We start from the raw sequence: 13,337 nt of genomic DNA, 5'->3' as shown, positions 1-13,337 counted from the left end.
GACAGCAAAAGTGACAAGACAAACTTGAAACTTCATTTATCATAGACAAAAGTTATTTTTTATATGTTGTGGTTACTGTACCTCATGCGGTATGTAATTAGTCTGCGTTTATATTTTCAATCGTTTCCATTCGATCAACTTTCTAAGTAATAAAGCCTTATAGAAAAATGTCCAAAACTTGGTACTAATTATAGTAATTTACTGTGAATAGAGTTAAGATTCCATTTGATTTTGAATAACGTACGGCTTAAAGAAAACCGAGAGAGATGGCGCTGTTTGGCGTTTAGCCCTATAAGTTAGCAGACGCTCGCGACTTCGTCTGCGTGGAAATCGATGTAAACTTTCAACCAAAGAGTAGAGTAAGTTTATTTTCGAATGTTTTTTGTATAATAAATAGTCCAATAATCATCTTACAAAACTATATCTCAAAACCACAGATTGAACAGAGAGAGCGCACGGAACACGACGGTGACGTAGCTGCTCCAAATACAAAATTAAAAACGATAAACGAATACATTCAACGAAGTCAGTACGACTGACGACACGAAGCGTCGCTTTACGGCTTCAGTATATTTCAATGGTATTAAAAAAATGGCGTCTTGTGTTTTTAAATATTATGTTAAAAACTGTTTACACAAACTAAACAAATAAGATGGAGTATTTTTTGTTTGGTAATTGATTATTATATTAATTTATTTAATTGTTGTTACTGTTAACTTTTGAAATATAAATTATGAAAAAAGTATACAGACGGATGTCAAGGAGACGCGTGACATTTCTTTGTTTCATGGCTTTCTCCGGCTTCACCACGCTGCTTATAAATATTCAGTCTGGATCATTATTTACTCTTTATTCAAAACATGAACGATTTATATTTAAAAAACTTCAACCCATTGTTAACCCTATGGTCGAATTTTGAAAAACCTTGAATGAAAATATTTTTAGTATTTTACTGCTAGTCCACTAAACTAATTTATAAAACTGTAACTGTAAAAAACAATAAAATATGTTTGGTTTCAGTATCGGATAGGTATAATATAATGCCCAATATATGACCTCCAACTACAATTTTCAAAATATCTTCAATGTACAGAACAATTGACCTGCTACAGTTTTATTAAAAGTAGGTACTTATAGATTTTTAGCACATTTTTAGACACACTTGATTTTTATTTATGATTCGAGTTCGTTTTGACATGCCAAATGGTCAGAATGGTTGAAACATCCGACCTTATTAACCGACTTTAAATGTTGGAGGCCACCGCCTTCAAACTGCTCAGAAGGTAGCACATAGGTACGATGTTATTTTTTGCTTTTTAGTTTTGGTTATAATTTGTGTTGGAAGTCGGTTGAATTTTTTTAGAATAGCGCTTGCTCTTGGCACAATTTTCTTTCTTATTTGCAGTGTGAAGCTATACGCCTCGTGTAGAAGGACTAGAAGTTTGATGAAATAATACCTAATAATAATCAATGTACACAAGAAATAAAAAGCCAACATACTTTAGTCATCATCATCATCATTATTAATCCATAATTGGCTCACTGCTGAGCTCGGGTCATCTCTCAGAATCTCGAGCTCAGCCCCCCCTGGGTCAAGCCATTAGCCCACACGCGCAGAGAATTAAGAAAATTCTCTGGTATGCAGGGTTCCTCACGATGTTTTTAATTCAGCGTTTGAGACATGTGATATTTAATTTTTAAAATGCTTACAACTGAAAAGTTGGAGGTGTATGCCCTGGACCGGATTCGAACCCACACCCTCCGGGATCGGGGGCAGAGGTCATATCCCCTGGGATATCACGGCTCACACATACTTTAGTAGTCACGAGTAGTAGTGTTATTTAACTTTACTTGGCTTTAAAGTTAAAGCTCTCAAAGTGATCCGGTGATATTTTACTTTATGTCATCCATTCATAACACAATCAATCAATTAATTAACTAAGTACCTAATCAATTCTCACATAAAAAAAACTATTTCACTACTCTTGCTCAAAAACACTGTCATATTACCACTCCACAGCGGGGCTAAACAAACATTTCAGTCTCTAGGGGCTAAAGTAATTTTGTTTTTTTTTTAATTCTTGTCTGTTACGAGTACTAGCCAAGTACTAGCCTACTATAAAACGGAGGAGGTTTTATTCGAAAATAGAATCATTATAGGTAAGGCCCTGATTGTTTGGAAAAATAAATAAAAAACTTTAAATTGGAATGAAATGCAGCGTTCTTGTCTGTGGAATGCGTTTATTTTTTATTTATCTTTTATTGAGTTGTGAATAGAGCGAGATTTGAAGACATGGGACATCCTTTACGGTGCCTTATACCTTTGCCTTTTTCTCATGTGAAAAAAATTAAATTAAAAAGCGAGAATTTAAAAACAATTGGCATGACATACACACATGATTTTTTTTCAGAAATTCATTGTAAATTTGTGACCGTAATTTACATATTTTTCAACAATATTTGTTATTGTTGTCTTCATCTAGTGAGAATGGTGACCCTAATTTGGAGATGGATGAAATTTTCAATCTGTCACCATCAAAGACGAGACGCATTTACTTAAATATTTACCTACGACACCTACGAATACCTACGAAAAATTTATTAAGTGGAGAAAACAACAAAGAATAGATTCACTTACGAAAGGAGTTTTTTAAACTATTATCTCCCACATTTACCTCACATACTTCATTATTCATCTTCACAGTAGTCGGAAATTATGTTACCGGGTAAAAGCATCCCCCTTAATATCCAAAATTGTAGACTTTGTACATTTAATTTACTATTAAAATAAATTATTGAATATTGTACTAAACTATTTTATTTTCTCGCAATCGTAGTGAAAAGCAGAATGTAACACGTGGGGCTAAACCCATTATAAACTCGGTTTCTATTTAGGCGGCCCTCGCCTTACGTCTCGGGTCCTAAAAATACCTCGTATATAATGGGTCTTTTTAGCCCCTTGTATAACAATCTACTATTATTTCGTTGTGGCTGCTACGAAAATTTTCTTAAGTGAATATAATTACATGTTGTCGAGTTTTGGAGAGACAATTAGCAGAGGGTCCGCCGGAACCAGTTAAATTAAAAAGTGGGCTATTGAAAAAAAGTTTGGGAACCTCGGCTTTAAAGTTTAGCAATTATTATAATTTTTAAAAGTTAAAAAGATCATTTCATATTTTATTTATTGTAGTATTTTGGATCACTGTAGTCGACTTCGAACAGCTGTTTATTGCTTCGCCGTGATTCAAATTCCCATGGGCAAATTTCATCTAAAATAACTTTAAATGCTGAAAAATGACAATAAATATTTTAATATTCTTTCATATGTAGATAGATTAGAGAAGCAATCAAGCAAAAGCAGATTGTATTTATTTAAAGCAGCAACTGTTGAGTTCTTGCCTTTCATCAGACCCTGCCTATCGGAGAGACGGTAGAGTCAACACAAACTTAGCGTTGATGAATGTGTAGATAAATGCCGTTGGCGTTATGGGACCTGAGCGGCGTCATGGAAATTTTTGGTCGAGCTCATAAGTCGCTTGATGGGGTCCGAAGGCAGAAGTAGTAAGAAGTAGACTATACCTTTTTGTTGACTCTACTGACTCTACCCTTATAACCAACAACCAAAGCTATGTGTATGCATTCAACAACGCCTCAATATATTGCCATACCTATACATACCTGTATCAAACCTGCAATTGTGTTTTTTGACATCGCAACTATTTTTAAACGTGACAACATTGCCTGTGTTGAAGTTGCAGGCGCACACCGCGCCCGCTTCCTCCAGCTGCAGACATGGCGTCAGCGAGCAGCCGAAAGCTTTGCTCTGGTATCCCACGCTCGTGTCGTCGTCGGCTGCAAACGGTGGTATCATCAGCCCGAAGGCTTTTTGCCCACTTTTGAGGGGATCCATTTCTGTCTCGGGAAATGAAGCGGGGACCACGTGGAAGCAGTCGGCGTTACGAGCGACTCCGAATAATAATACTACTGCAAGAATAACATTGAAAATTACATTATTAATAGAGAGTTTGGCTAATGAAAGTAGAGACTGAAATCGGTCGGCAAAAAAATCGGAGAGCATTAAAGTGCAAATATTGAAATAACTCAGTTTGATACTTGCAATTTATTTTTTTGTATATAGGTAGTTTGAAAAAAATTATTATTTATTAAACACTAGTAGATTTTTATTTTAATTAGCCGGGCGATTCCAGTCTTTATTTAACACTGGTTACAAAATTTTAAAAATAAATATGAAATAAAACAATAACATAAACTCACAGCATACTTCAACAAACGTACACTCTAACCACACCATTATTTAAATTAAAAGTAAATGCGTGTACTCTTAGCCGACCTACTATTATTTTAAACCTTTTTAAATTCAGTCGATAACAGTCACGGATATTAACTATAGCGTTACGTACCTATTTAAATTATGAACGCATTTCCATGTAGAGTGATTTACGGGTTTCGCTCATTCGAAGACGTACCGTCGATAGCATAAATATTATATTAAAATGAAGCTTTTGTTCATTTTTAATATACTGTAATAAAACATCGCGTAGAAATGTCTCTATATTGAAAACAACGAACAAATAAGAAATATCTGGAAACCTCGAAACATTCAACGATTAGTCATGCACAACGATAAATAAGTCCACTATTAACACTAAACACTAGAGCGTAAACTACAATAATTGAACAACGGATACAAATAACAAAAACACTTTAATTATTCACTGCTGAAATAAGCGTCAAATCCCTGCGAATCACTGGATCCCTCGAATTCCTTTTCCAATTTTCCTTTGTCCTTGAATCCTTCTTTGCCAAATAATCCCTTTTCACGGTCGTGATGGAAGTAGCCCTTTTTTATTCCTGCCCCGGCGCCGATATCGAATCCTATACCTTTCGCACCTACCTTCTGTATCACCCCACTCGTCTCGTCTTCTTCATAAAATTCTTTATCTTTGTTGTACTCGTCTTTGTGAGAAATTTTATGAAATCCTTTGGTCTTCGTGCCTTTTTTGTATTTTCTCTCTTCGTTTCCCTTTATGCCGACGCCCGATTTTGATAAAGCTTTCGCGATAGCATAGACGGCACCGTCGTCGTAAGCTCCGACATCGTGCAGGCCGGCCTGTTTGAGAAACTTTTTCAAATCCTCGATGTCGAATTTCACCTTACCAACTTTGGAGTCGGACTTTTTCTTCTTGAATTCTGATACGTTAATTTTACTTTTAGAATTATTTTCAGACTTTTTATCGTCTTCCTTTTCGGAAGACTTGAAAAAGTCATCCAAATCTCCGTTGTGAACTTCGTACTTCAGCTGCGATATATCGGTGTCAAGATTGTCGAACTCCAGCGACCCCAAGTCGACCGGCAACGAATCGGTGCAGCAAAAAATCGATGTCAGTGACAGCACAAAAAATAATTTCTTCTGCATGTTTAGATTTTTTGTCCGCTGTTGCGCAATGGAAGTGGGTTGCGACACTGACATACATACAAATTGCTGACTTTATATAGCCTCAGAAGAGATTCGCGGACAAGGATACGTTTTTTCTACAGATTCCTTATTTCTCGGTTCCGCCTTAATGAGCTTCGATTGATTCGATCAAGCGATCGGCTCACTGGCATCATCTCTAGTACGTACTTAACTGAATCATCTTCTATATTAATTATGTACTTTCCTTATCAATATTATTTTCTTGAGGTTTCATTAGCTTTTCGTTGAGTATTTCAGTAGGTACTGTTATTTACCTACTCTTTTATTCTATTCCCTCCGCGTTACGTTTAAGCACAATGTTTCTTTATACTTTTGCTTCCTCCTGACTCTTCGGTCATAATCTATAGTGAAGTATTTACTTTTAAATCATTAAAGAAGTTAATGTCAAAGTTCATTTTATTGGAAGCTAGCGGACGCCCGAGACTTTGTCCGCGTGAAATTCAGTTTTTCACAAATCCCACTGAAAACATGAATTATTTCTCGTATATAATGTACCATAACCTCTCACTAACTTCCTGTGATAGTCCATTAAAAAACGACCCAGCTTTCCAAAGATTAGCCTGCACAAACAGAAAGTGACTGTCTTTCTTTTTGTGCAGGCAAAAGATTTAAAAAAAACATTATTTGGTATCGTGTAAATAACTATAAGCACTTAAAAAAACACAGCTATCTTGTTATCACAGACAGACACTTCAATTTCATTTAAAAGTATTCATATTTTGTGCACATTGTTGTATGTATGTTTTAAAATATATACCCAGGTACCTAACGTAATCTATAGATACCTACTGAAACATTTGTTTATTTTTGCCGAATGACACTGAAATTGTTTAATCGATTAAACAAGCGCATTACATCGATCTACGCGCTTAATTGTTGATTAAAAAAAAATCCAGTAAATCGATTGCCAAAATATTCAGGGTCGCGTCTGAATCGATAATATTAACTAATTACCATAAAATAAACGCCTCACTAAATATTACCTATATATTGTAAGAATAAATTCCTACCCTCAGATGAAGGAAGGAAGTCAGGCTGAGTGAGCTGAGACGTAAGGACGGTTCGTTGTGATCTTTATTATATTTAGTAAAATCTTTATTTCTAAAATGGTCCAAGCTAAGCTTAGTATCCTTGTGTAAATCTGTTTTATTTAAAACCGGTATACAATTGCATTTATACTAATTTGTGTACCAAATATTATTAAATTCTCTCAGCCGCTTGGACTTGGTTGAGAAACAAACATAAATACGGACGGATATAATAGGGAAAAAGTTTCATAATGAGTAATACCTTTCCAATCCCACCATACCCACAGCATCACTTTGTTGCGAGTTAACCCGGGTTTTGCTACAGTCTGAGAAGCCTGATCGGCCTGTGACCACGATCTTTTTCGCACATTCTTATCGTACGTGATCCACTTTTCATCACCAGTTATCAGTTTCTTCAAAAATGGTTCGGTTCCATTACGTCGTAATAAAGAATCCACAATGAGTAGGTACACGGTTCATTAGGTTTAAGTGAGCTCATGAGGCATCCAAATATCAAGTTTTTTTGTGTACCCAAATTTTTTTTCTAATCTGCCAAAACCGTTTGTGGTTAATTCCCAGTTATCCAGCTAACTACATCGTAACTACTATTATGCCGATCTTGCTCCATTTTTCCGAAAATGCATCAATTTTGTCTGTAAAAGAGCGACCAGAGCGACGTGCATCATTGATATCAAAATTTCCGGATTGAAAACGCTTAAACCAAATTTGCGCTACTCTCACAGATATTGCGTTATTACTGCAATGATATCAAAACCAGCCATTACAAATTCATACATACTATATTTTCTGGTAGGAGGCTTCAGCCGTGGCTAGTTAACACCCTACCGATGTTCGTTTCTACAGCGTGAGTCTCGAAGTCGTCTCTATTTCTCTCTGACTACACGTTAAGAGAGATATAGAGACGAATTAGATACTCGCTCAAGAAAGTAAGTTTCTGACCACTCGGAACGTGATTTTTTATTATATCCAGTAGAAAATATGAAAAAAATTACGTTTTACGCAACAATTAATTGTCTGGACTCTTGAAATTAACCGGCTCTTACCGGCTTGCGCAGCAGATTTTAAAACAATCTACTAATATTTGATAAAAAAAGAATATTTCTGAAAAAATACTTAAATTTCACGTATCAAATTGAGTTGTTCAAATTTTTGCCGTATACTTTTAGAAAAGCACTCAAAATTTGTTTTAAAAATTTCAACGGTTTGTTTTAAATTTTCAGATTTTACTTTAATTAGCTCTAAGTCTAACACACATCATAAATAAGTTAAATTATTTCTTACTGCGTATATTTATTTACAATTATGAAATATAAAAATATTTACATTGAGTATACCAAACATAACAAAACAACTATAATAAATTAATGAAACGTTCAAAAGGCCCGGTGTCGACACAGACGTGACGTTCGGCTCAGTCGTCTTCGTCGCCGTCGACGTACTGGTACGCGCTGCCCTCGTCGCTGGCGCCCTTGTGTCCGTGCTCCTCGTGCTTGTGGTAGTGCTCGTCCTCGCCGCGCTCCGCCGAGTGCGCCGCGTCGGCCTCGTCCACGCGCCCGTCCGTGCGGTAGCCCGCTTTGCCGTAGTCGTCCTCGTCGTGGCCGGCCGCCGCGCTCCCGCCGGCCGCGTGCGCGCCCTTCGCAGCCCCGTGGTGCGCTTTTTGATAGCCGTGCTTGTGGAAGTGGCCGTCCTTCGCCGCCTCGTCGTAGAAGTCGTGGTCCTTCTTGTACTCGTCTTTGCTGAACACCTTGCGGTAGCCGCTCACGTCCTCGCCCTTGCTGAAGTGCTTTTTGTGGCCGTGGTCGCCGCCCTTGTAACTTTTGCCGGATTGGTGGTGCGAGCCGTGGGAGTCCGCCTCGTCGTGATGCTCGCCCTTCTTGCCGCCGCTCTCGTGGTAGTGTCCTTCGTGATGTCGCTCGCCGTAGTCGCCGGAAGCTCCTTTGGCGTGGTGTCCCTCGCTCGAGTAGCCTTTGCTGCCCTTCTCGCCGTGCGCGCTGCGGTGCGCTTCGTCGTAGCTGCTGCCGCCACCGCGCTCGTGCGACAGCTGCGCCAGCGCTTCGCCTTCGCCACCGAGCTCGCCGTCGAGTTCATCGGTGTCATCGTAGCTCTCGGCGTCCTCCTCGGCGTCTTCGATGGCGATGGGCTGCGCATTGACGAAGGGCAGCGGCGCGGGCGCCAGCTGGATGAGGCTGGGCGGGCCGCCGTTGTCGCTGCGGTAGATGTAGGCGGCGGGCGCGAGCGGGTAGGGCGGCACGCGCACTGCGGCGACGGCGGCGACGCACAGGAGCAGGGCGAGGGTTCTCATGGTGGTGTGCTGTGGAGGTGTGGAGCTGTCAGCGAGTGATGCTGCAATGCTCCCTCGACCCGTTGCTCAACATTTATATGTGGGTCGAAGAGTCGCTGGACCTTTCTCGTAGCCGTGTGCCAGATACTCACGAGGCTGACTGACGCTCACAAAGAGCGCGGTAATGAAAAAATACGAGTAATCTATTGTGTGCCGCGCGCCGACGATTGCTTTTTGTTGCACTAATATGTAATGAACCGCAAAAGCGCAGAACAAACACATTATTAATTTCTTATTATAAGAGCACCTGAATGTTATAAGATTAACTCGAATAGGCATTAGGTAGGTATTACGAGTATGATGTAGCTATCTATTTCCTACCAAGGGAAAAATGGAAGAGCTTCTCAAGTGAACGCGTAATCTTTTACTAGGGTAAATCGATTTTAATAATAAGTAATTTTTATCCCGTTATTTCCACGGGAACACCAACGGGTGAAAGATTCGGTTGGGCAGATGCTTAATCAAAATGCATTTTAGAAGAAAACGCTCTTAAGAAAAATATATACGGTTGAATTGAGAAACCTCATTTTTTTTTAATTGGTTAAAAAATACAAGCATCAGTATTCAACTTGCTGCATCGCAGACAAAACAGGGAGTTGTCTAAAAGGCCGGCAAAACCATAGAAGCTAAGTTTATTAGACGCAGTAGGTACATTAGGTACAGTGCATTGTAAGAAATGCTTCTTACAAGTATTTCTTGCGAGGAAATGCTCCATGCTTGGTACGTCGTAGGTAACGGTAGGGATTTTTACACTTTGTCATTCTAACCCATATTGTTGAAGGGTATTTTGGCCTGATTCACTTATCAGTCCTGACGCCCCCAAGATCTTGAGTTAAAAAGCCCACATCGTGACATCAGATAGCGTGGACATGATCTTCGCCGGCAAAGACGTTGTGTAGCTCGTGTTCGTGTTGCCTGGGAAGCATTGTCGGCCGTAATGTCGTCGTCAGGAACGTAGAGGACGTATTTTTGGGAGTCTAGATCTACAATCGGCGTTGGAATCGGGGGTATAGTTGCAAGTCTCAACCACTATTTGGTTGGTGGTGGCTCTCTCAAAAAAGAGAGTTCTCTTTCGAGAACTTTTTCATTGATTGAGCTATTGTGGGGAGATCTATGTCTCTATGTAAATCATAATTGCGTACAAACCACGAAGCGCCAGAGGACTGACGCATGAATCGGTCCTAAAGACAGTTCTTTTAGAGGAGACGCTTTTATAGAGTCGTTCCGCCCATCTATTATATCTTCTGCCTTTAGGCCCTATTAGGCGATGTTTCTGCGCTCGCCTAACTCCCCAGTAATTCCACTGATTCCATTAAGGAGCCAACGGCACTTACACAGCCCGGAAAGTTATACACGAGTCTTCTCTAAGAGAGAGAGGGATTGGGGAGTCCTCAGTTCACCACGCTGGCTCAATGCGAATAGAAAACGCTAAAGCTGAGATCATCACATTGGTTAAGCAAACTTCATGAATGGTTAATTCTCGGAATGAATGGTATGGCCCTCGTAATCTAGCGGCAAACCCAAACCAAAGTTCTTTAAAAACGTTTTGCAGGGCACTCTTGCTAGAGACGTACGATTACTTATGGCACTTAATGTGTTAAGCCTCATTTTGCGCTCTTACTTTTGCTACCTTTCAGTTGAGAACTTATAGTTTGTCTACTGAAATTAGGAACTGATATCGATCAGCAAATAAAAAATATTTGTTTAAAAAAACGCATATTGGTTAAAACTTTACTACTATACAAATAATAAAAATTGCAAGTATCAAAATGAGTTTTTCCAATATTTGCACTATAATTTTGGGTATGCCATTTATTTATTTTGTTCTTGTCCTGTACATCCAGCACTTACTACTTGATACCCATAAGGTGGAGTTGAGTCGGGTGTACACAGAGCAACTACTCACCGCGCGGGCGCAGCTGGTAGCTGTAGGTAGATTCAGTGTCGTTGTAGACGCATACGTTTCACTGAACAACGAATTCAGCACAAGGGTATTGTTAAATTGTATTATCTGGGTACTTGTTGAATGTTGACCTATGTACCTATAACTTACGCTCCGTTTAAAATAAAATAGAAACATTTTATATTAATTAAGTAGGTAGGTAAAAATAGGCACAAAATTATAATTATGAGTTACAAATATTAATTAAGCACAAAGTTATCTCGTCTAACTTTCTGAATTGATTATAGGTATTATAGATTCATAGATTTATTTTTAACTCAAATCGCAGTAAGTCTATTTTTTTGTTGAGTCTTTGAAGGCTGATCTCGTGTTAGCAATGATATGAAAATAGTGGGACGAGGAAACTCAATGGTGAGAATAGGTATTCGTAATTAAATCGAAATATAGGTTCTGGCTTATTTGTATTTAATAATAAATTACATATTTACAAAAGTTAACAAAACTGTAACAAATATCTGTAACACGCCCGCGTCAGTGCTTGATCTCGTAGCCGTAGCGCTGAGCCGCGGCCGAAGCCTCGCTGCTCTCCGCCGAATCCGCAGACGCTTCGTCGGTGACCCCCGGCGCTTCGGAGGGTCTCGGCTGTTCGGCGGAGTTCGCAGCCCTCACAGCGGAGGGGTCAGTGTCAGTCGCAGGGCGATCCGGGGACGCTTCGCTTTCGGCGGCGTTGGTTTGAAAATTTTGGGAATCTGAACTTCGGTCGCCCTCTGCGTAGTGCTGTAGGGGAGCCCCTGGGAAGTGGTGGTCGTGGTCGCGCTCGCTGTTGTCGTACACCTCGTACGAGGCGGGGGCGCGGCGCCGCTGCTCGCGCCCGCCGGAGAACGAGTAGCTGTCGAACTTCGCGTTGCGGTACCCGTCCCCGTCCTTCCCGTAGTGCGGCTCGAACTCGGAGTCGGGTGCTCCAGTCGCGCGCCGGCCTCCATACTTGTGGTGGAACTCGTCTTTGATTCGCTTGAAATAGTCATCGTAGTCGCGGTCGTCGCGCGCGCCGTAGTCGGCGAACAGTTTGGAGTAGTCGAAGTCGGCGAGTCCGTCGACGGGGGCGGCGGCAGGGCGACCGGCGGCCAGGCGCGCCACGTCGGCGTCCGCCATGCGCACGACGCTCTCGCCGGCGTCGCTCTTGTGGTACAGGTAGCCGGTGGCGGCGGGCGCCAGGTCGGAGCCCGTGGTGCGCACGACCACCATGCGGCGCACCGTCTCGCGCGTGACCGCGGCCGCGCCCGCCAGCGCCGCGAGCAGCACGAGGCGCAGCATGTCGGATGTGGCTGCGGCGCGCGCCGCCCGCCCGCTATATATGCGCGCCGCTGCCCGCTTGCGCAACCGTGTCAATGATACCGCCGGCGCCGCTGCGAGCTACGCCAGAGAGAACTCGCTGCAACATCACGGACGAGTTCCTGAACAGTTTCTTGAAATTGTGTTCTATAGGTAGGTACTTATTTTAAAATCACTCAACGAAATAAAAGTATAGTGAAGCGGATTGCATGCTGGCGGCGGGCGGCTGGATGTTGGCGGTGCGATACCGTGCTGTTTGTAAGCCCACGCTTGAGGCACAGAATACATATGTACAAGCCTGAAGTCTATGTCCAGCAGTGGACGATCATTAGCTGTTAACGATAATGATGAAATTAATGTACCTACCTATTTCGACAAAATGTTAGTCATACACATATGTGTTCTGTGGTCATACTCCCTCTAAGTATATACGTGGCATGACTGTATAGTGTATAACTGTATACCTAGTAGTAGATACGCATAAAAAATTCAGTGTCATTTGCGTAAAATACATACAAGTCGAGCCTGTGTCCCTGTTTACTTTCGTTTACTCGAGGACGAAGGAATGGGAAAGCATACAATTTTGTACGTGGTGAATAATAGGTACTCATTTATATTGATTTGTAAATTATACAAGAATCAGGTACAAGTACAACTTTTTAATAACACGGAGAGCCATTGGTTGATCAATGTATAAAGGTGATAGAATCTTGTCTGTACGAAAAGAATACCTAATTAATATAAATTGAAACTAACTTCCTTATTGTATTTTTTTCAATAATAAAAAAAAATTGCATTTTGGTACATTATGCGATGAGAATAGAGTGTTCAGTGTGTACATAACAGTGCGGAGTCTCAGTACAGCCCCGAGAGGCGCGCGACGTCGTCGGCCGTCGCGCCGTTGGCGAGCGCGGCGCGGCGGCCGGCCCGGATGAGCACGCAGCCCGCGGCGGCGTCGTCGGCGGCCCGCGCGCCGTCGCCGTCGTCGCGGCGCGTCGTGGTGTCCCGCTTGGCGAGCGCGCGCAGCGTGCCTCGCCGGTACTTCTGGAACTGCGGCCGCTCGAGCACGCGCTGCTTGCGGATGGACTCTTTCCGCGCGAGGAGGAAGTGCGAGTCGACAGCGCGCTCGTTGACCAGCATCTTGTTGCGCTGCGTCGCGCCGTAGTACTTCTTGTAGGCCGACACCCTGCGGCCGAGCGGCTCGTCGCGCACGCG

The 13,337-nt window shown here is 41.6% G+C and overlaps 3 protein-coding genes and 1 long non-coding RNA gene across 5 annotated transcripts; 1 reads left to right on the top strand and 3 right to left on the bottom strand.

The window, feature by feature from the left end:
- The first annotated feature begins 106 nt into the window (after positions 1 to 106).
- Positions 107 to 2,214, top strand: LOC128199335 (uncharacterized). The gene is made up of 2 exons (XR_008251986.1): positions 107 to 359; positions 438 to 2,214. It is a non-coding gene; the product is annotated as an uncharacterized LOC128199335 (long non-coding RNA).
- Positions 2,215 to 2,579: 365 nt separating this feature from the next.
- On the bottom strand, positions 2,580 to 4,338 carry LOC128199334 (uncharacterized). Of its 2 annotated transcripts, XM_052888401.1 has the most exons (3): positions 4,276 to 4,338; positions 3,679 to 3,984; positions 2,580 to 3,287 (listed from the first exon to the last, which is right to left on the bottom strand). In XM_052888401.1, exons 1-3 carry the CDS (start codon positions 4,310 to 4,312, stop codon positions 3,178 to 3,180), a joined length of 453 nt encoding a protein of 150 aa, XP_052744361.1. In that variant the 5' UTR covers positions 4,313 to 4,338; the 3' UTR covers positions 2,580 to 3,177. The 2 variants fall into 2 exon arrangements, with proteins under 2 accessions (XP_052744361.1, XP_052744360.1); XM_052888400.1 differs by lacking the exon at positions 4,276 to 4,338 and having other exon boundaries at positions 3,679 to 4,159.
- A 391-nt stretch (positions 4,339 to 4,729) lies between these two features.
- Positions 4,730 to 5,437, bottom strand: LOC128199316 (uncharacterized). Its single transcript, XM_052888302.1, has one exon. The coding sequence runs from the start codon at positions 5,435 to 5,437 to the stop codon at positions 4,730 to 4,732; it is 708 nt and encodes a 235-aa protein (XP_052744262.1).
- A 2,520-nt stretch (positions 5,438 to 7,957) lies between these two features.
- On the bottom strand, positions 7,958 to 8,848 carry LOC112053059 (uncharacterized). Its single transcript, XM_024092331.2, has one exon. The coding sequence runs from the start codon at positions 8,846 to 8,848 to the stop codon at positions 7,958 to 7,960; it is 891 nt and encodes a 296-aa protein (XP_023948099.1).
- Positions 8,849 to 13,337: the final 4,489 nt, after the last annotated feature.

The sequence above is a fragment of the Bicyclus anynana genome, chromosome 22 (genome assembly GCF_947172395.1).
Source record: "Bicyclus anynana chromosome 22, ilBicAnyn1.1, whole genome shotgun sequence".
Lineage (NCBI taxonomy): Eukaryota > Metazoa > Arthropoda > Insecta > Lepidoptera > Nymphalidae > Bicyclus > Bicyclus anynana.
This window is presented reverse-complemented; position numbering and strand designations above follow the sequence as displayed.

Coding starts and splice junctions, on each gene's coding strand:
- LOC128199334 (XM_052888400.1), bottom strand. CDS start 4,078: ATGCTCTCCGATTTTTTTGCCGACCGATTTCAGTCTCTACTTTCATTA. Junction 3,288..3,678: donor CAATTGCAGGTTTGATACAG/GTATGTATAGGT, acceptor GTCATTTTTCAG/CATTTAAAGTTATTTTAGAT.
- LOC128199316 (XM_052888302.1), bottom strand. CDS start 5,437: ATGCAGAAGAAATTATTTTTTGTGCTGTCACTGACATCGATTTTTTGC.
- LOC112053059 (XM_024092331.2), bottom strand. CDS start 8,848: ATGAGAACCCTCGCCCTGCTCCTGTGCGTCGCCGCCGTCGCCGCAGTG.